General features: G+C 36.7%; 1 protein-coding gene across 5 annotated transcripts in view; it reads right to left on the reverse strand.

The window, feature by feature from the left end:
* The window catches only part of tbc1d22a (TBC1 domain family, member 22a), a 243,135-nt gene that overhangs the window by 80,350 nt on the left and 139,970 nt on the right, over nucleotides 1–22,815 (reverse strand). For all 5 annotated transcript variants that reach the window (XM_052034185.1, XM_052034181.1, XM_052034180.1 and 2 more), the window contains one exon: nucleotides 4,831–4,958. In XM_052034185.1, coding sequence (XP_051890145.1) covers nucleotides 4,831–4,958 — 128 coding nt within the window. The remainder of the gene's footprint in view (nucleotides 1–4,830; nucleotides 4,959–22,815) is intronic.

Below are 22,815 nucleotides of genomic sequence, written 5' to 3' on the forward strand. Positions count from 1 at the left end.
ATTATTGGATTAAAAATGCCATTTATAAAGCACAGTAAATTACAACTGTTCCCAGTTGCCCAGTAGATCAATAAGAAAAAGCAAACCAAGATTACACCATAATGAGTAATATGCATTGAATTATTTGGAAATAGTAAAAGCTGTTCTGATAAAATTTGGTTGGTCAAATTACAGCTTTAATGAATTATTGTATCCAATGAATAAAGAGCTTTTTAAAATAAACTTGATGGTATAATTCAAAATAAGTCAATAAAAGACTTTCTGTTTCAGTAACAAAATGAACAGTTTCCAGCCGTAATATGATTAAAATCAGGGATAAAAAAAGAATGCTGTAAGAACTCAAAGGGTCAAACAGCATCTGTGGAGGCAAAAGGTGTAAGCTGAAGTTTCAGGTGGTGACCCTGCATCAGGACTGAGGGAAAAGGAAAGATCGCCAGTACACAGCAGTACGAGGTGGGTGGGATAGAGGCTGGTAGGTGATAGGTGGAACCAGATGGGGAGGGGATAATGGACAGAAAGAGCCATGTGGAGGTGGGGGGGGGGCGGTGTGGAAAAGAGGCTGGGGAATGGGAGGGATGAGTGAAGGTACAAGAAAACTAGGTGGACAGACAAGTGTGTATGGGAGGAGGACACCAAGCCTGTGGGTTCCATGAAGTTGGAAAATTCAGTGTTCATACCATTGAGTTGTAAGCTACATTCTGAAGCGTAGCTGTGCTCTCTCTGCAACGGCCTTCAAGTTTACAGTTGCATGTCATTTTAACTCTCCTTCCCACTCCCACACCAACCTGTCTTTCCTCCACCTTCTCCATTGCTATGGAGAACAACAACATCTTGTATTTCAGGTAACCCCTCACTCCACTGCTCTCCTCCCACACCCATTTCTGTCGGCCCACCTAGTTTTCTTCCCTCCCCCCCACCTACTTCCATCTGTTCATCATCCCTCCCCCATCTGGCTCAACCTATCATCTACCAGCTTCTATCCATCATCCCACCATCTCCCAATGTACTGCTACATAATGGCAACCTTTCCTGTTCCCTCTCAGTCCTGATACAGGGTCTCAACCAGAAATGTTGACTTACATCTTTTGCCTCCACAGATGCTGCTTTTCCTGTTGAATTCTTCCAACATTCTGTTTTTATTCCAGATTCCAGCATCTGCAGTCTCTTTTATCTTAAAAGCAGGGATGTTCTTTAGACCAGAATTGGAGGTGGTTACAGAAAAAAGGAGGGGCAAATCAACATGATATTTGAAAACATGGATGAGAATTTTAAAACAGAACTGTTGCTGGATTTGGAGACAACGTAGGGTTGTGTGCATGGGGATGACAGATAAATGGGATTGAGTGAGACTAACATAAAAACAGTCAATAACTATCAAACTTTACTTGACAAGTGACAGAGACAAAGAGCATCAATGGCAATAATGATTTTTCTTCACAATTAAGAGACAAAATACACCACATGCAGACGTACTGCTGGAAGAAATCAACTATTTCTGATAAATACATAAGCAGAATTGGGGAAATGTTCGTAATCAGAACTGTTAGAAATATTTAGCATGTCAAACAAGTTTGTCGAGGTAGAAAGAATTAATGGTTCAGGTCAATGGAGTTCACCTGAATGGATTTTCTCTCACGGATGTTGCTTAGCAGATTAGTATTTCCAATATTTTTAGTTTTTATGTCACCATCATCTCAATTTCTGAGACATACATTTCAAGATATTATCTGATTGATATTTCTATATAATCCTACTCTAAGTATACCGTTTTTGTATTAATTTTAATGTCTCATTCTTAGAGCTATTAAGAATAATTCTCCCCATGAATACAGCTGAGGCACAGCATCAGCCACAATCTTACTGAATGCAGGGCAGGCTTGTCTACTTTTATTCCATACGTTATGCTCTTAACATGACAATAAATCATTGGGAGTTGCCATACAAAGCTCCTCAAGGGCAAGAACTTACTAACCAAAAAAGAGTGATTAAAATAGTTCGGGACAAAATAAAAAGAATAGGAAGAGCAAAAGTAGGGACATACTTACACAGATCCTGGTAACTGGAAACACCCAAGGGCATTAGTAAAAAGAGGGTGCTCAGGAGCAAAATGGAATCCTTGAAAAATCTGATAGTTTTATAAATGAAAATAAGGAAATGATGGGTACATTTCAGTGTAAGAAGACTAAGTGCTATGCATTCCAAGGGAAGTACTCACTTGCCATTTCACCAGCCTCACCTTTTATGTATCGAAGTGCAATTGACTATCTAGCTGGTCAATGAGTTGTACCCAATGTTTATCTTTAGGGGGTTTACAGGCAAGTTATTTTAAAAACCAGTTACCTGCATTTTTTTCTGTTAAGAAAAACATGACTGAGATATGATATACTATTTTATCTGTTATCAGACTTCGGGTAAATGCTTTAATCCTTTACTGGAAGGCATCAAAATTGGCCTAAAGAGGAACTAGAAGGCATAGATTCATAAACAATGTTATTTTGCACATACCCCTTGGAATTTTATGAGAAATTAGCCTTATTAGTAGACCAGGGTGAATCCAGCAAATATAATTTATTTGAAGTATTTAAAGGATTTACAGAATTAATGGAAATGAGCTGGCAGAATTGGAAATTGACTTATGAACAGAAAACAAGCTTGATGAGAACTGGACAGCATTCTAGCTGGAATTTGCAAAACTTAATAGGATAATATTCTCAGTCCCCTGCTGTTTACATGATTAATTTATACATGCTGAAACAGGCAACTGCAACAAACAAAAGTTGCTGATGATGCCAAGTGGTGTGTTCAGGGAAACCGAGTCAATGAAGGGGTCCAGAGCTGAAAGGGAGGAGGACTGAGGAAAGGGGGAGATTAAGGAAAGCAGGTGGGGGGGGGGGTGAGACAGAAGTCAGACAACTGAGGGAAGGGGTGACATGCCCATGCATGTGTGCACATGTACAAGCTCAGTATCTATGCAGCAATTGCCTTGACCATTCTTTCCACTGCACCATCACCTTACTCTGTCAATTCACGTGGTAGCTAGTGTGAAACAGCCACCTATATTAAAAGAATTCATGCACAGATACCTTTCACTCCTCAGAACTGGAGTGCATTAAAGATAGTAGAAGCATTGAAAGAAATTTGGACAGAGTGGATTTGAGTCAGGAATGACAGATGAATACATGTTTGAATAAGCTGCAAGGGGAAATTAGACTTAACCCTTTTTTTTAAAACAAAGGTATCAGGATTACAACTCCAAGGAGAAGTAATGTACTCAACCACCAATAGCTGCTATTAAAATATCCAAAAGGTTAAGTGACTTTCACATTTGTGACAGCACTGGAAATCCCTTTAGTTAGGAGAAAAAAAGTAATGAAGTACAGTCACTAAGGAAAATAGAGCAACTCCAGCAACTCACATAACATGTCAGAAATTACTGGTCATGATGCTGTGATTTGTGACAAATGTGTGAAAAATCTGGCTCTCCAATCTCCTTTAAATTTTTCCTCTCTCACCTTAAACCTGCTATTCAAAGAAAATTACACAATCCAACTGACTTCACACTTTGCAGCATTTTTGGGGGGGGGGGGGGGGGCGGGATATCAAAAAAAAAGTTCTGCAAATGCTGGAAATCTGGAGGAAAATCTGCTTAAGATTCTTTCCTTCCAGGGACTTGGACAGTTTTTCAACAAAACCCAATGCAAGCTTAAAGAACACCACCTTATCTTCCATCTGTTCCATCTGGCACGTTGCAGGCTTCTGAACTCGGATTTTCCAAATTGACATAACATGCTTTATTTAAAAAAAATCAGAAGAACTGGCCATTTCTACCTGTTATCATTCTCCCTCAGTTTTTCTTTGTTTCTTTTTTTTGTTGTATATTCTGGCCTGCTGAGCATGTCCCAAAGTCTTACCATTAGCAACACAGTACACAGACAAGAAAGCTAAATCTGATATTAACTGCTACTTAACTACCACATTTAGACATCTGGTCTCATGCTATGAAAGATTTTTCCCTTTTTTACCATTCCTTCCTTCCCTGCTACCTAAAAACAACTTGTTTTATCTCCTCCCTAATTCTGATAGACAATTCCAGACCCAAAACATTAAGTGTTTCTTTTTCCAGAAGCTACCTGACCAATTGAATGTTTTCAGCATTTTCTGTTTTTGTTTCACTTCACATGCTGCTCAGGAAAATGAACAGCTCCTCCCCAGAATCAAGATATTGATTATATTATAACAATAGCAGAGAGCTCACTGGGCAGTTAATTTTTTTTGACACTGTTTAAAAATGTAATACTACTAATATATTTTTAAAGATCAGTGAGTGCAAAGCTGAAGCAGCAAAAAGTCACACTGCTCCCCCAGTTTGCCACATTTTACACCAGAGTCACTAAAACATTCCTTTTATTCGAGGAACTAAAATATTCCTTCAATACAGCAATGACCACACTTCAATGGAATTTCATCGTCTATGAACAACTTGGAGATGATGGGGGATCCTGAAAGGTGCTACGTTAAAGGAGCTCTTTCTTTCTCTACCCGCTCATAATACCAAATTACGAATGTTTAACTTTGCCATAAAAGATAATACATCTGAGCTGAACAAGTTAATCGCTTTCTCCGCATGTTCCCCGTAGCAAACAGCAATTAAATGTTCTTCTAATTCCACATCAATGTTTATGTCAGTATCAAAAAAAATCCGTAAAATTTAACTTGGTCAATGATAAGTATAATGATGTGCTATACTTAATGCTTTTCAAGGACTCATGCCTGCTGACATAGGTGTTTCATAAGAATGGATAATTAACCGTAAAGAGAACGTGAGCTCACCTGATACGTGTCCCATAGCCGGATAGTACACCGCAGGGGAAGTTCCCTCATCAGTAAATTATTCATCCATCGAAAAGCAAATTGCAGGTATTCAACTTCTGACTGTTGCAAATGCTTATGTACTTGCTCTGCAAGGAAAAAGATTAACTGTTTTTATGCTACTCATTCATGATCATCTTAAAAAACCTGTCATATGTAAAAATACCTGTTTGAACACTAAAAGATGTAGTGTTATTCTCCACATTTTAAAAGTAGGAGAGATTTATTCCTTTTTATTTGCATCCTTTCTCACCCTTGCTGTAGTATAGCAATAACCCACTGCTAACTTGCCCAAATAAGCATTCATCAAGGAAGAATCGAGGCTGGCTGCCAGAAGACTCTTTCATCATCAAGGCATCATACCCTCTGATATTAAGCAATATACACATGCTCTGTCTCTACGATGCATCATCCCTGGCTAGTGATAAAGAGCAGGAGCCCAGATTAATCGTTCTCCTCCAAAACCAGTTGCAATTAGGCCAGACTTCATCTCCCTTCTACAATGAGCTCATTCATCACACAGAGCGGATCAAAGGATCTTCTGGTCTGTATGGCTTAAATACACTGACTGTCACCATTACCCAATAATTCATCAGGGAAAAAGAATTACTAATTGACTTTATGGCTTGCATTTCTGGCTTGCAATTACATAACAACTCCACTCATTGCTTAAATTGGTATTGAATGGGTGCAGTTTCTTTGGTTAAATCCTCCACAAATCTAGAAAGGTCTAAATACTTTGAATTCAGCCGTTAAAGCTCCCACTACCTTACTGAAAATTAAGACAATACACGAAACAATTGACACAACATAAAAGGCATGACCACAGATAACATTACTTTCTAGTTTGCACCAGAGAAGATTTCTCAACTGACAGAATTAAAGCAATAAGAAAAATATTTTTTTAAACTATTAAGTAAAAAACAACAACTGGTTCTCAGTAACTGGAAAAAAGCTAATATTATTTTTTCTTTCATATTAGGCTTAAATTTTCATGTATATTAATGCTTCATAATACAATTGCTATCCAGTTTTATATACATAGTGAGTGACCACAGGCATCCACATGTAAATTTGACATTAGAAATTAAACCAAATGGAAAGAAGTCTAACCTGCATGAACTTTCAAAGATCTCACCTGATAACAGAATTTTGGATATAGCATGATAACTAAGCATTAATTTTAAGTTAAAGAGATATTATAATCTATCCTTGTAATTTCAGTATAATGAAATAATTAAAACAAGTACAGACAACAATGCATTAAGGAAACACCCTGGTAAAGCATACACTCAATTGTAAAAATTGTAAGAATATGAATTTAGGCAACAAAACAATGGCAAAAGTGAAGACAAAGATTTGATAGGTAAAAATAAGTCATCTGCTTTTAAAATGGAGGCGTGAACTTCAGATTTTTGGTACTCTAAGTAACACCCCAATTTCAGGAAAAGAGTAACCCAATTGCTCAGAACAAACATGATGGAGACGCTGTCAATAAATCCACAAGAATCTCATGGGAGGGAAATGATGAAAGAGGGGATGGGAAGTTAAATCCAAATGTAGAATTATCTAGAGGCTAAAAGATCATAAATTTCACGAGGAAGATCAAAAAGTATGTTTAAACATTTTCAATAAATTATCTTCAGGGTTTTGGGATTTTTATGATACGAGTTAAAATGCAAAGTCACCAGGTGGTAAAATAAGTTTACAAGATACAAAGAGTATCTAAACTAATGATATAAAAAATCCAATTTTCCATTTTTAGCTCCAAATGAAACAAAATTACATCTTACAGGAGGCATTCAACTTTGAATTTCCAAAAGAATAATTGCCCCCCCACCCCCGAGGACTCTGCTCTACATATGGAAACAAAGTCAACTGTATTCAATCCTTTTGGAAGCAATTTGCAAATAACATCAGGCATATCTGGGCAGGAATTTTTCAAAGAGCAGTGATTGAATGATGCCCGCTACTTGTTATGCTCACATTATTAAGTGCAGTGAACAGATTTTATTGCCATTTTCTGTGGCCTAACTAGTTTTCAACCTCCTACTTTTGAACTCTGTGCCTCAATTTATGAGGCTTGAATTTCTTATGCCTTATTCACTGTTCTCTTACGTTTTACTTCCAATCGAAAAGATTTATGCACGTAAACATCAAAGACTGTTCCTATATATACTTGAGAATTATACTTTTAGTCTTTATCATCTCCCCGTGTTTTTCTTGCCAATGTGTATTAAAATTCACCAGCTACTTGCACATTCCAACCTCCCTATGTCCTTGTGAAATCTGGTATTGTCCTCCTCAATGTTTACCATGCTTCTAAGCTCTGAAAATATTGAAACTTTACCCTTCACAGCAATGTCAGAATGATTAATATATCAAAAATAGCAGCAATCCCAGCACTGACCTCTGGGGTATACCATTTCCTCCAGTCTGGAAAAAAAGTGAGGCACAAATCATGACCCTTTGCTTTCTGACCCTCAGACAATTTCTTATCCATGCTGCTAATGACCCTTTTATTCTATTGCTGCAATTTTGTCAAGTCGGATTTTGTGGGCATTTATCAAAAGTCTTCTAAAATTATATAAGTTGTTTGATATCACAGTACCCTCAACTGCTATCTGTTGCCAAAGGCTTGCATCAAGTTCAATTACCAATTTAACACTCAATTCTTAAGTTTATGAATGCACTATTTTGTTTAAATTACAGTTGTCTTCTATATTATACCCTTGGTCGATTTGTGTCATATGCAAAGTCTCAAATTTTAATTCCAATTTGTCATCCAAAATGCTACAAAAATGATGAACAGTGGTTCCAGCACCGACCACTGTGCCAATCTGGATGACTACATTTTGCCCCACTGTCCTGCAGCCTTTTTACCATTAGCTTTGCTTCTTAATACTTAAAACTCTACACATTGACCTTAATCACGTACCTACAATGTAGTGCCTAACCATAATGGGTCCCTCAAAATACAAACGTATGAAGGTTAACATAATTAACATCCCAGAAAACTACATGACTGACAAAGCAATCGTACTATTGTGGAGTGAAGGGAAACAAAAGTTTTTATTCATCAATCTTTCACTTGCGGGAGGGAAAGAGCCCAATCACCTTATAACTGAAATCCACACATTCTCCAATTGTACAAAGCCTGGCATTTTATACCATTTTAGAGATTAGACCATGCCAAGATGAGAAGGCATGTGATCAGTAGCTTCTAACATCACCTTCCTTGCATGATCATCATGTGTCTTACTGACCCTTGCCTTTGATCAGGGTTTGATAATCTCATGCCCAAAGCACCCCTTTGTGCAGTTAAGGCATTGGTTACTATGGTGATGGCAGCAGAAACGGGTCCATCATTCCCAATTAGCTTGTTCCTCCTTCTGCCTCCTGTGTCTCTTACCTTGTGCTCTATTAATTAACTATCCTCATTGCCTACCTTTACTTGAGACATTGGGTACACACCATCATCTCTGAGTATATTGCTGCTATAATACTTTTATCTGTGTGCCCCATGCCAGTTCTTGTTTTAACTCAGGCTTCTGGTTACCATGGAGACAGCCTTGGAGGTTACGCTGGAGTTATCCCTGCTGCCATAGAGATAATCCTGAAGCTAGCTCCATTATTTCTAAACACATTAGTACATAGAGTGCTCTGGTCTTGAAGCTTCTTATGATAGTGGAGTTACCTCTAAGAGGGCATTCTAGTAGGCTCCTGTTTCTTATCCCATGCTGCTCAGTCTATTAGCTTAGCTTCAGAAACAAGGTGCAACTTACTTGGTGGGGTAGAACTACACTTCTGTCGTACAATATGCTGCATGGCATAATATGCAAGTTATCCCAACATGCAATGTCCCCAATTAACCAGTTCGAGAACTTGAACATTAGAAGTCCAACACAACATTACCTACACTTCTAACAGATATTGCAAATAAACAAAAACACTTGTATTAGTTTGCAGTGACATCACTTGATGAAAACAACACTATGGGCACTTAAAGCCTCGCCCACAACACACTACCATAATTTTCTGAGATATTGTACTGTGCTTCTAATCCAAAGAGGTAATAAAAGGCACAATGAGTGGCAGTCTTTATGAAAAGAAACTACTTTTAACTGCACAAAGCAGGAAATCATTGATAACCGTGAACCTCAATTAAAATTCCTGTTTCAAAATGAGCCAGTTTAGTTAATCTACAATGCTGGCAATGGATGAGTGGGATTACTTTCTATTTTAAATACAATGGGAAAATTGACTGATGTATATGATGTAGACATCCCATTTCCACTGGACATTCTGCAAATAATTCATTCATTCATCACAGAAGAACATAAGTAAATTTATCCTATCCATCTGATGCTAGCCACTAAACATGAAACACTGGAAGTTCCCATACTAGTCCCAAAATCTGAACACAATTTCTCTGAAATTATCAGAATTTCATCATGGATAAAGTCCTGAACGAAGGATTACTGTAGATGCTCTAAGAATGAAGAAAAGGAACAAACAATTGGATCTACAACTATGCAAAGCTAAAAGGACCACCATTATTCCTTGAATTGACTGTGAATATCAGTACTGATGAAATTTCTCCATCGATCAAATACGGTTAACAATTTTGTCGATAAACTTACAGTGAGCATGAAGCTAAATGTAATCACAGACTATTATGAACAGGGGACCTGAGGGTTAAGTTTTTTTTCCCCCCACACAGAAAATGGTTGATATCTGGAACCCGATGCCAGGGGTTGGTGCTGGAATCAGATACAATTACTACGTTTAAGAGGCATATAGTGGAATCAGATACAATTAATACGTTTAAGAGGCATATAAACAGACACAAATAGGCAAGATGTAGAAGAATTACAATGCTAATGAGGGCAAATTAAATTAGTGTAGATGGGCAAAAGATTCAGCACAGTCAGGGTGGGGCAAAGGGCCCATTTCTGTGTTATATGACTCTATAACAATATTAACAAAGTGAAATAAATTTCTGCTGAAAATGTAATTACCAACAAATGCTCCAGTACTAGTAAAACAGACTTCATTGACAATATTTCTGGCCAACTGGAAGCAAAAAAAAATTATCTGAACAAATATGAACACGTATATAGCAATAGTAAAAAAAAACCTGATAGAATTGTCATCTTTCAGCTTCAAAACACTTGCACCAAGTTGTCACAACAGCAGCCTGGAATCACCAGAACACAGACTTCAACATTTGCATACATCATAAAAAGCCGCAATATGTAACATGTACCATGAATAGGACTTTATTGAGCTAGCTATTAATGGTTACCTGATGCTTTGAGTCCACATTAAAATATCAAAAATAAATCCTAAGGCTTCTGTATTTCTGGTTTCATGGGATTTCTGAAAATTATAACATGTCATTTCTGTCACCAAATGTAATTTAAGCATCAGGCATTAAATTATTCACACTTCAAAGATATGTACACTAGAATATGTAATAAAATACTATTATATTTAGTTTCTGTTCTGACTGCACTAGAACAACAAGATGCTTGGATAATCACCATGGAAGCATAAATAATGATTAAATCTGTTTTCTTTGCAGCAATCAACTGATAAGATATTTACAGAAAAATTAATATTTGACATTTCTTCAAAAAGGTACTCCATTCTTCCTAGCATCAGAAATAGTAAATAGAGCATTTACACAAAATTGCCAATTGTAACAATAATTAAAACATGTTATATTGTGGGAAAATAATTTCCAATCAGAAATATTCCTGTTTAAAGTTTTAACTCATCTTTTTATCAAACTATCAGACGAGGTTATGAGAAATCGGATACAACTAATCCAGATTTATATCCACTTCTCGATGTAAAATTTGTTAAGAATCAAAAATTATTCCAATCATATTTCCTTATTTTTTATTTCTTGAACAATGGAAATGTTCAGATTTTTAAAATATTAAAAGCAGCCATTACCATCTGAAATTACACAACTCAATCTCATAATACAGAGCATATAATAACTTGTGATCTAGCAATATTTTAACTATTTGATTATGCATTTTAAATGGAGATAATAAAAAAAAACTAAAATATAAACAATCCTTACTAGAACATTGGCAGAATAGTCTAAATAACCTTTAGTGTTAAGCAGTATTACAACTTTTAATGCATAAAGTATTAACTCACCATTTGAAATACTTTTACTTATAAAATTCATCAATAGTCTTTGTGCTTCAAGAACAAGAAACTATACCTAACTTGTATTGCAATTTTAAAATGCCAGTGCTTAGCCAAAACCAAAAGTTCTTGTCAAATTGCTTAAACAATTATTCTAACTTTGCAGTATTACATTCAGAAAGTATTAGATGCAAAACACTTCGCTCTATCAGAAAATTGCATTACAAATCTAAAACCCACAATAGCTCTGTGACAGGGTGCAGTCTTGGAATTAAAAATGCCACAAGTGGAAATTAGAAATCAAGGCACATTTAACACTACTGATTTAATCATAATTTATATACAGCACTGATGGCATAAATTTATAATTTGTAAATAAAAAAGTTGAATGCATGCAATGATACCAGTAAAATACTTTCCCAGCAGCTACATTTCATTACATAAAAGTACTCAGGATCAGTACAGTTTGTGGAAGCCAAAATATTTCCCAGGAACAAATGAACATTTGCAAGTATTATTTTTACTTTGGACCCTACTCTGAAACTCCTCAGGGACGGACTGACTGACGGAAAGAATATTTTTTGAAAAAACTTTAAGAACACACCAATATCTAGGAGACACATTTTATTTGCTTTTGTTACTTTATTGTTTATTTTTTGCAAAGAAAACCTTCCCATCACATTTAATGGTTTAATACCGGTTCTAATTCTGAATAGCAAGGGGTAATTCTTTTTACAGCCAGTGATAATATCATTTGGTGCACTGGGAAAGATTATTATGCAGAACACACAGGACATAAGATTGTAATTGCATGTTTTACACTTGCTAGGGTGTTAGGTAATAGGAGCCTCAGAGATTTATCAAATGCTCGAAGAACCGCATATAGTACTGATAATACCCTTTGTAGTAATGGTTCTGTGAATACCTATATTAAATCTGGGGGCATCTGCATTCAGCTGTAAGTTATCCACTCAATTTCTTCACGTTTTACAATAACTTCGAAAATGAACACAGGACAACTGTAACAAAACATCACTAATTCCTCATGAAAACATGAGCAACCCAGGTTCAATCCTGACCTCTGAAGTGCTGTCTGTGTACACTTTGCACATTCCCTCTGCCACTGCATAGGTTTACATCAGGTGCTCCGGCTTCCTCCTATCTCTCAAATATGTGTGGGTTGATAAGTTAATTGGCCACTGTAAAATTGCCCCTAATACACATGGCAGAAATGATAGAAATGTGGGAAAATAGATTACAGGGTTTAGGGTTAGTGGGGAATGGAAATGCTCCATGAGTTGGCATAAACTGGATGGTCTGAATATCTTCCTTCTATTTTGTAAGGAAATTCAAAAATCTCTTCTATGTTTGCTGTAACTGAGGCACGTTAGGTATTGTTTTTACATCAATGACTTTTATTTAAACATTACCAGAAAAAGCAAGAACAATCTCTACTGCTTAATGCATTTTTCCTTACTGTTTCACTCTCAGCTCCAACAACAACATAGAGCTCATAAATGCATATAATTATGAAGTTTGAGACCCAATTTATTTTTCCTCCTGCCTCTAATCCCTCACCACTAAGTCATATATTTTCTGCCTTCCACCTACAAGCCAATTGCTCTGAGACCCACATCTTGCTGATTTGATGTACTCAACTAACGTGACCACATATTTTTTCTAGCCTGTTACTGCTGATGTAAATTGTTTCTTGTTCAAACTTCAACTCCTTTTCTTTCAAAAGTCAATCCACCCCCTATCACTTCACAAGACCACCACAGTTACCACATTGTCAACTCAGTCACTTTCTTCCAACACCTTTAAGTATGCTGTGACCTCCCGATTTCACAGCTGTGTCGAGAGTCAGAGATGTACAGCATTGAAATGGGCCTTTCTGCCCACCATAACCGTGCTGACCGTCTTGCCCATCTATACTAATCTATTTGCCCACATTAGGTCTTTCCATACCTTGCCTTTTTAAAGTGCCTCTCTAAATGTTTCTTAAACAAAGTGACCACCTCCTTTGGCAGCAAGTTGCAGATATCAACGACTGTAAACAAAAATTCCACTCAAATCCCTTTTAAAATTCCTTCTTCTCACCTTAAACCTATGCCCTCTTGTTTTTGATGCCCCTACTGTGGAAAAAAGATTCTAACCATCTAGCCTACCTATGCCTCTTATAATTTTATTTACTGTTATTAGGTCCCTCCTCAACCTCCTTCGCTCCAGGTAAAACGTGTCCAGACTATTCAGTATTTCCCCATAACGAAAGTCCTCCAGTCCAAGCAACATCATGGTGAATCTCCTCTGCACTCTCTCCACCACAAACACATCCTTCCTATAGACTGCAAATCAGACCTGCACACAATACTCCAACTCAGTCTAACCAGTGTTTTGTAAAATTGCAGCATTAACGTCCCAACTTTTATATTCTCATACATTTTAAATCTCTTATTCAAATCTCAACCCAGCACTCATCCTACTCATACAGATTTGAAACCATAGTGCACTAATCCTCATTCTCAAATTCCCGACACTCAAAAGATCCATACTTCTACCTTCCTCCATGGACTATCAGCCAATTCCCATTGTCAATGAGTATTCATGTAGTGTTTCTTAATGTGGATGACACAATTTCCTCAAACTAATTTCGGGAAAATCAACACTATCAATTTTATTCCCCCATCATATCACCTATTTGACCAATTTACACTGTCATTATTCTGCAGGAGACTGAGCAAAATGTTGGCAGCCTGCAGCCGGGTATGCAGTCCTCAGCTGAATTTCATACTGCACAGCCTAACAAAACACCAAAACTTAAGACATTGGCAAAGATACCCATCTTGACCTGAATCTAGTGCTATCTAATCAATTGGAAGTGCTGTCACCTCAGAATTTATCCTTCAACTTCAATATTCAACTTCCCTCTTCACTTTTTAAAACATTTCATTCTTAAAGATCACCTTTACAAGCTGTTGCTCATTACTTTTCACACTAAATTTATAAACTGGTCAGGAACCCACAAACTCAGACAGGCAAGTACCAATATGGCACTTAAACACAGCAGTTAAGATTCAATGTTTTAGCAGACTGTAGCACAAAGCACAGATTGTGGGTAAATTATTTCCCCTGCAAGGGTGATGACTTTTTTCAAAAGTCACATTCATGCTTTTGTAACCAATTCACACTCAGTTTAATTGTTGACGTACTTGGATATTCTCTCCTTAACCTTATCATTAAATCATTTGAAAATTTTGTTTCGTCAGAAAAGAATGAATCTAACCTAAATGTAATCTGAACATAGTCACATCTACCAGAACATAATCCACCCATTGACTTATTTATCAAATAGGGTTGGCGGCTAGATGATGATTATTTTCAAAATCAGCCATGGTGATTAATTCCAGATATTTAAAATAAAATGACATGCTCTAGTTAAAAGTCTTGTAATAAATTGCAATGGTTTGGCCTTCTGGTTTTGCATCAAAAGATTAAGTATTTATTGCACTGCAATAAAGCCTAATGTTAAATCCAAATTAACAGCTCAACTTGACTAAGAACGCAGCAAGCATTCATCAACGAACAATTTAAAAAATATCCTTTTCTAAAGAAGATCCACGTTGTAGCCAAATACTGCTTTGTTTAAAACACAGCTAAATCTTTGACACTAGAAAATTTGTCCTCTCAATTTGTACCGTTTGGAAGTGAAATTTGTTCTTGCTCAGAGCAGTCCATAAAAAAAGACTTTATTACTTTCTGAATTTGCAAACACATTAAAATTGTCAAATGAACACTGGAAACAATTAACCAGGGAATGAGGAAAACTAGGATTCAACCTGACTCAGTTAAATCGCTCTGGCACAAAACAACTCAAAACAAAAAAAACTATCAACAATCTGCCATGTGAAAGTACTTGTACCTAAAGGGAAATTTTCTAATATTCAATCAAGTTATACAGTCAGCACATGATAAATACCCATTTTGCTCAAATATACCAAGTACTTTTTCTTCATCTAACAATTTTCAGTTGCACATTTTGCATTTACAGTTGCATGGAGCTACTGAATTGGGGAACAAGAATTACATCATGCCATTATTTACAAGTAAAAGAAAAATAGGAATAGTAATACACAGCCATAAGACAAGGACTGCAAAAGGCTATCAGCAAATATTAATGAAAAACCAGGATGGCACAAAGAAACAGTAAATAAACATAGATTAACAAGGGAAAATGGCATACATTTACTCTTAGTAGAGTTAGACTAAAAGAACTAGAATTATTATCCACAGATGAATTCCAAGGAACGTGTACTTTTTCTATATTTTGTCATACTCATTGGAATGGAAAGTTATAGGAATTTTGCATTAATTAAAACTAAAATGGATTTTAAGCCATTAAAATTCATAGTTTTTGCAAAAAGCATTTAGCAATGGACAATGAAAGACTTTAAAAGACTTGCCATTTACTCAGAGATACTAACTTTAAAAAATCTACATTCCAAGATATGTTATGCTAATGCTTCTAATGTACATTTTTTTCATTCTGTAAATGCAAACACATCACGATCAAAAGTGTAGAGAAGATAGAAACTGGAAGCATCATTATGGAATACTGAGAATTGGTAATGCCATTGTTAACTGAGAGGGTAGAGGTTTTCTAAATTGGCAGCTATGAATTACTGATAATTTTGTGGCTAAATTCCACTTAGAGCCATTCCCTTAGATTTTCTTAAATCCTGGAAAATTTTCACTAGAGGACCTCTTGAATTAATGTTAAAAACTCAACTATCATATTTTTAAAAAAGATGCAGGCATTGGGATGACGATTTGAAAATTTTAAATGATTAAATTATTGACCATTGATCTGGGAAGATTTTTCAATTAATGAAATCGGAGAGTCCAAGATTAAACTGCTGTCGCTGATGGTTCACAAAGCATGTTCTTTATCACCATAAATGCTCAAAAAAGAGCTGGATGATTTCCTAAATGAGGATGATTATCATTATGTACTTGCCTTATAGTCACGTCTCGAGACATAGTTCTGAATGTATTATTGGGTTAGTGTTTTTTTTCATTATGCAGCATGACTAATCAGAATGGACAATAGATTTGTCCGTCTCTTCCACATTTCACAGACATCATTTCATTGCAAAATTAAATTTTGCAAGCAAATATGATGGTTCAGACATCCTTGATTAGTATTCAGATATGCTCCACATATTGACTTCAAACTACACGCCATGATCCAGCCCAATATAAATGATTCATTAATGGAAGGTCTAGAAGACTTCTTTGAAAAAGATATTGTACTGTTCCCTCTGGCAAACATACTGCATGCTAAAGTTAAAAAGAAATGCAAAGCTGAAGAAAGCCTGTAGCTTCATACATTCTGCATAGATAAAAATAAACAAAATGGCAAAAGGTGGTGTGTGGATGCAACTTCTTTCTGTGTGTCCATTGTAAATACATTTTAGACCAAGATTTGTCTCTTATTGGAATGAAAAATCAGAACACATGGCAGTGTTTGATCAATTATTCAGAGAAAGTTATACAATAATTGCACACTGTAGAGAGAAGACACTGAAGACATGAAATACATCCAATGGCCAGATAAGGAGCTGAATAACTTACGAAAAGGAGTTAGGGTACAAAATTAATCACTGTTGCATATTGTACTAATCCTAGCTGTGGTGCACATTAGCTGAGTAGCTGCAGGATTAAAATGCAACATTAACATTAATACTGCAAATCAGTACACATAACTGTATCCAGCATGGGACTGTTATCTAATGTAAAAAAAATATAGACCAATCTATTTCACAAAAAGACAAATTTTGAGCTTTCGATGACCACACAAGAAGTAGCATTATCAACTGTAGCACAATGTTTGATGATCAAGAACTGCTATCTTGCTTGGTTTAAAGTAGCACGGGAAAACAAAACTGAAGCAGCAGGAATCTGAAACAGAAATGCTGGAAGACCTCAGCCAGCCGAGCAGAATCTGTAGAAAACAAATGAGTTAGTGTTTCAGGTCACAGACCTTTCATCAGAACTGAGCAAGAGAGAAAGCAAGTTCGACTAAGTAGCAGAGAAAGAGGGGAACAATAGTGGAGCAAAAGGGAACGTCTGTGAACATTCACCCTGCTCTCATGTTACCTTGAGCAAAAACTTCAGCACAAGCACCACACCATCATCAAAGGACTTTTTTGAGAATCAGCATCTGAAGCAGCCCATGTCTACATGCACTAAGACCTAGACAACATTCAGACATGGGCTGATAAGTGATAAGTAACATTTGAACTAAAGTGCCTCGCAATGACCATATCCAGCAAGACATTACCATCACAAAGTCCCCACAGTCAATATCCTGGGGATCATGACTAACTGGAAAGTCAATTGGACCAGCCACATAAAAATAAGGCTACAAGAACCGATCAGAGGCCGTGTATCCTGTGGCACCTAAATGTCCTCCTGTCATCCCAAAGTCTTTTCACCATGGACAAAAAGGCAGAAGTCAAAAGCATGATGGAATACTGTCCACTTGCCTGGTAGTGCACAGAACCAAATACTCTCAACATCACACTATGCAAAACAAAGTAGCCCAGTTGATCAGTTTTGTAGTTATTCACCCAGGCCACTCTGATAGCACCTCCCAAACCACAACCTCCCTCACCAAAAGTATACGGGTTCCCATCCAGCTCACACACAATCTTGATTTGGAAATATATTGCTGATCCTTCATCATCACTGGATGTCTAAATCATGGACTCCCTACTCAACAGTACTGCAGAAGGACCTTCACCAGAAGGACTTTAATGGTTCAAGACAGTGACTCACCACCATCTTCTCCAGTGACAATAGGTATTGGTCTTGCCAGCGATGCTCAGATCCGTAAAATTAACATATAAAATGTGAATTCTAAACCTAAGTGTGCAGTATAGTATTTCCCATTTTCTTTAGCTTGGAAAAGCAAAATGTTTCCCCCGTATGAACATCCTTTACATTGCATTAATTCACTGTTCTTAAACAACAACTGTCACTGTCAATTGAGTATTAGCATTCAGTAACTAATGGGCAATGAGGCCTTAGAATGTTTCAATATGTAATGAAAAGACAGGTAGATATTCAGTCAGAAAATCACCTGGATTGGCAGCCAAGTAAAAATATTGCAAGAATACATAATTTATCTGGTGGGCATCTGCAGCTCATAATTAAAAGGTCTGCAGTTTTCAAGTTTAAAGAAAAGGAGAACATTTGGAAGTTAAATTCCAAATTTTGAAAAAAGATGCAGTCTCACATATGTTTCAGATTTTTGAATGCTCACTGGTTTCTAGAAATGGAAATTGAGCATCACATGCAATCCAGACTGGATTATCGTTCCCCAAATTAACAAGAATTCAAAGATCCAAAGATGCACTGAGTGCCGAACTATTTTGAAGTTAAATTTCAAACCCTGCAAATATGAGGATTTCAGTGTTTTGGTGCTCCTCCTCTGGCACTGTGGGATTGCATCAGTGGTTCTCCTTCAACACCTGACTGTTCTTTTCCACACTTGAATATACAAAAATAAAAGTCCAACATATGATTTACAACTTGAAGGCAGCAATCTAAAGATCAAGCTAAAAAAAATGGTCATTGGTAACCATGACTAGAATGGATTACACAAACCAAAATGGAAACATAGGCAGGCGCTTTCTTGAACCACAGCAACCACCGTCACTCATACCTTATAAAATCCTAACCACAAAAATTTACCAATACCTACTATTTGAAAACTATTCTTATAAAGTATGCTTGAAGTGGGATGCAAAGATATTTTTAAGGTGAGTGCTATGGAAGTAATTGCTTAAAATTCAAGATTATGTAAATTGAACTAAATGTCCAATACACTCTAATCATAATTGACAGTTTCAATATGCCAAGTTTATTGAAGACTAAGACACTAGGCTTGCCAATTCAGCTGCATCTAATTTGCTCACCAAATTGACTAAACTTATTTGGGAGCTGTAGCTGAACTTCTATTTATCAATTTTATCTCATTAGATATAAACCCTGCTCAGTTTTTTTTTGAATACGGTATTATAAATCTGTGCTGAAGTTTCCTGATTTCTATGCATTTCTAATCCAATACCCTTTTGTTACCCTGATTCATTTCAATTGTTTTCCAAATTTTTCTTGGGATTTCTTTTTTGTTTTCCACCAAAATGTAATAACTCTCACTTATGTGCATTAATAAGCCAAATTTATGTCCATTTTGAAGTTTCTCAATGTATTTTAACTGTTTGCCATCGATCCTCTTCAATTCAGATTATGCCCCCCAGTTTCAGGTAATTCACAAATTTAGAAGCTATTTTAGAGTCCAAATCTTTTACATAAACTGTGACTATCAGAGGTTATATAACTGATTCTTGTTGGATCCCTTGTCCCACCTTCAGCCAGGCTGATTAGCTTCCCTTTGGAATCTGCTTTCTGTGATGAAATTAGCTAGTTATTTGTCCTTTTACTTGTTCCATGACTTTCCAACCTCTCGCCTTGATCATTTACTTAAGAAACAACTTGTTGAAGGACTTTTGGAAATCTTTTTTTAAAAAATGCATTTATACTTATTCTTTTTGTTACTTAAAAAAATACCACGAGGTTAATCAGTCAAGGCTTTCCTTTTGAATTCTAATTGTTCTAAATGGGATGTAAATTAACTCATTAGTTTTCTTCTCTCTCTGTTTAGTTTCAGATTAAAATTAACTGGTACAATAATGCTGGAGCTGGATTTTATCCACTTGTGAGTTATAGATCATGCCAAGTAGTGCTTCTTTATAACAACATTTTCATGAAATTTCTCAATTTGTGAACAGCATATGATTTTTCAAGTTTCCATGAAATGAAGATATACTTCTAGATTCTTTAGTTGGTTTATCTAAAGACTTAAAATTGTCCACACATGCTCTTTATATACAATACAACTAATCCCTACTCCAGTTACTTTCCTTTTAACAAAATCATGATGAACTACTTACAAACAAATTCTTGGATCAAACCAACAACTGAAAATATTGAATTTCATACATCAGTCAAGTTTGAAACATTTGTCCAGCTCAAGGCCACCTTTGCAAAGACAATATTCGCTTACAAGTTCAATATTCCTTTCAAACAATCTGCTTGAGGAATTCAACCGGTTGAGCAGCAACTGTGGGAGGAAAGGAATTGTTGACGTTTCGGGTTGAAAACCCCCATTAGGACTCCTTTTCCATTCCCTTTTTCTGAACTACATTTTTCTGATTGGTCACTAATTAAGTAAAACTTTAGGAATTTGAATAGTTTTGCCTGCCAGTTGCAGCACAGTTGATTAATGTTTTTAATATTTTGGGATGGCTGCCATTATTGAAACCTTAAGTAAGTATCTTAAAGAGTTAGTAGAGTTCATCAAGGCATGCAATATCAAAAATTTTAAGAAAGTGAACTGTAAATAGGAAAGAACATTATCAAAACATAACATGATCTTTTTCCCATTTAAAGATTTAATCTAATTAAGCAATGGATCAACACCACTTTCTTACCTGTATTTGATTCAAACCAGACTGAAAGAACTGAAAATCAATGCCCGAAATTTGCTTTGTGTCTGGTTGTCTTCTTAGTCTTATTTATATTGAAGATAGAATTACTTAAAATGTTCTTTTCATCGAGCATATGGCAACCTAATACAAACTATTCAAACTGAAATTTGTCCAGGAATTTCTTCCAAAAATGTGTCTTTCTAGTGGATTTATGTTGAATTTTATACAGTAATTGAAGACCAGTTCTGATCATTACCATTTTCCCCTCCTGAACAGTATGATACTTTGTCTAGCAACACGTTCATTTTTTCCTTGAAGCTGAATACCTCTTTACTGAATTGACATGAACCAAAGTCAATCACTAATATAGCATTGTTCAAATTAGATGACCTTGTCTTGTATTCCTAATTAAACAAACTCATGCTGCAAGACTGCCCAGCTTCTGCATGAGATGATCAAAGCACCTTTAAATAGCAAGTTTCCAAATAAGCTCAAACAGTTTAACAAATGTTAGATGCAGCTGACAAGCATAGTGTATTAGTCTTCAATAAATTTAGCATATTAAAGCTACCTTGTCATCTATCCAAACCTCCATTCAACCACTATGCTGCTGTTCTGGTTCCCATATGAAGAGAGGCTCATGGGCACTAAAGAGGGTATGTTAAGGATTTTTGGTTGAGAGGTTAGAAAAGGTTGAACAAGCTGGGCCTCTATTCTCAAAATGTTTATAAAATGCTTGCTAGTGCTGCTTGGAGGGTTTAAACTAGAGCTGCAGGGGGGCGGGAACCAGAATGACAGGGCAGCAAGTGGAGAAGCCACGGGGAAAGTAGATATCAAGGCTACAAGTAAAGATGGAAACCGAGAGGTCGAGCATGGTGGGACTAATGTTCTGAGTTGCGTCTTTTTCAATGCAAGGTGTATTGTTGGTAAAGTAGATGAACTTAGAGAGTGGATCCGTATGTAAAATTATGATGTTGTAGCCATTAATGAGACTGTTGCAGGAGGGGCAGGACTGGCAGCTCAATGTTCCGGGATTCCTTTGTTTAAGACATGATTGAGGGGGAGGTATTAAAGGGGGAGGGGTGGCATTACTCCTCAGGGAAAACGTCATGGCAGTGCTCAGAGAGGACCTACTGGAGGGCTCAACTATCGAGACAATTTGGGGTGGAATTGAGGAATAAAAAAGGGATGACCAGGGTGATGCGACTGTATTATAGATCTCCCAATAGTTAGTGGGATTTAGAGGAGCAAATTTGTAGAGAGATAGCAGACAGTTGTAAGAAATATAAAGCTGTGATAGTTGGTTATTTTAACTTTCCACATATTGACTGGGACTCCCACACTGTCATAGGACTGGATGGGATCGAGATTGTCAAATGTGTTCAGGAAAATTTCCTGAATCAATATGTACAGGCCCCAACTAGAGGGAATGCAATACCAGATCTCCTCTCAGGGAATGAGACAGGGCAGGTGACAGGAGTGCAAGGTAACACTTTGGATCTAGTGATCATAATTCCATTAGTTTCAAGATAATTATGGAAAAGGATAGGACTGGTCCTTAGGTTAAGATTCTAAACTGAAGGAAGGCCAATTTTGATGGCATCAGAAGGGATCTGGCAGGTGTGGATTGGGATAGGTTGTTTTCCGGCAAAGAGATGCTTGGTAAGTGGGAGGCCTTCAAGAGTGAAACATTGAGTGTACAGAATCTGGATGTCCCTTTTAGGATAAAATGCAAGACTAACAGGTTTAGGGAACCTTGGTTATCGAGGGATATTGAGGCCCTGGTAAAGAAAAAGGTGGTGCATATCAGGTATAGGCAGTTAGGATCAAATGAGGTGCTTAAGGAGTACAAGAAATGTAAGAGAACAGTTTTGACAGAAATCAGAGGGCTAATAGGACATGAGATTGCTCTGGCAGACAGGGTGAAAGAGAATGACAAATGTTTCTATAGCTATAAAGAGCAAAAGGGACAAAATTGGTCCTCTTGAAGATCAGTGTGGTCATCCATGCATGGAGCCGAAAGAGATGGGGGAGATTTTAACTGGACGTTTTGCATCTGTATTTACTCAGGAGACAGACACAGAGTCTATAGAACTGAAAAAAAAAAGTGAGGTCATGGACCATATCCGGATTACAGAAGAGGAGGTGCTTGCTGTCTTGAGGTGAATTAGGGTGGATAACTCCCCAGGGCCTGACGAGGTGTCCCCTGGCAGAGGTAGTTAAAACA

The sequence above is a fragment of the Pristis pectinata genome, chromosome 19 (genome assembly GCF_009764475.1).
Source record: "Pristis pectinata isolate sPriPec2 chromosome 19, sPriPec2.1.pri, whole genome shotgun sequence".
NCBI lineage: Eukaryota > Metazoa > Chordata > Chondrichthyes > Rhinopristiformes > Pristidae > Pristis > Pristis pectinata.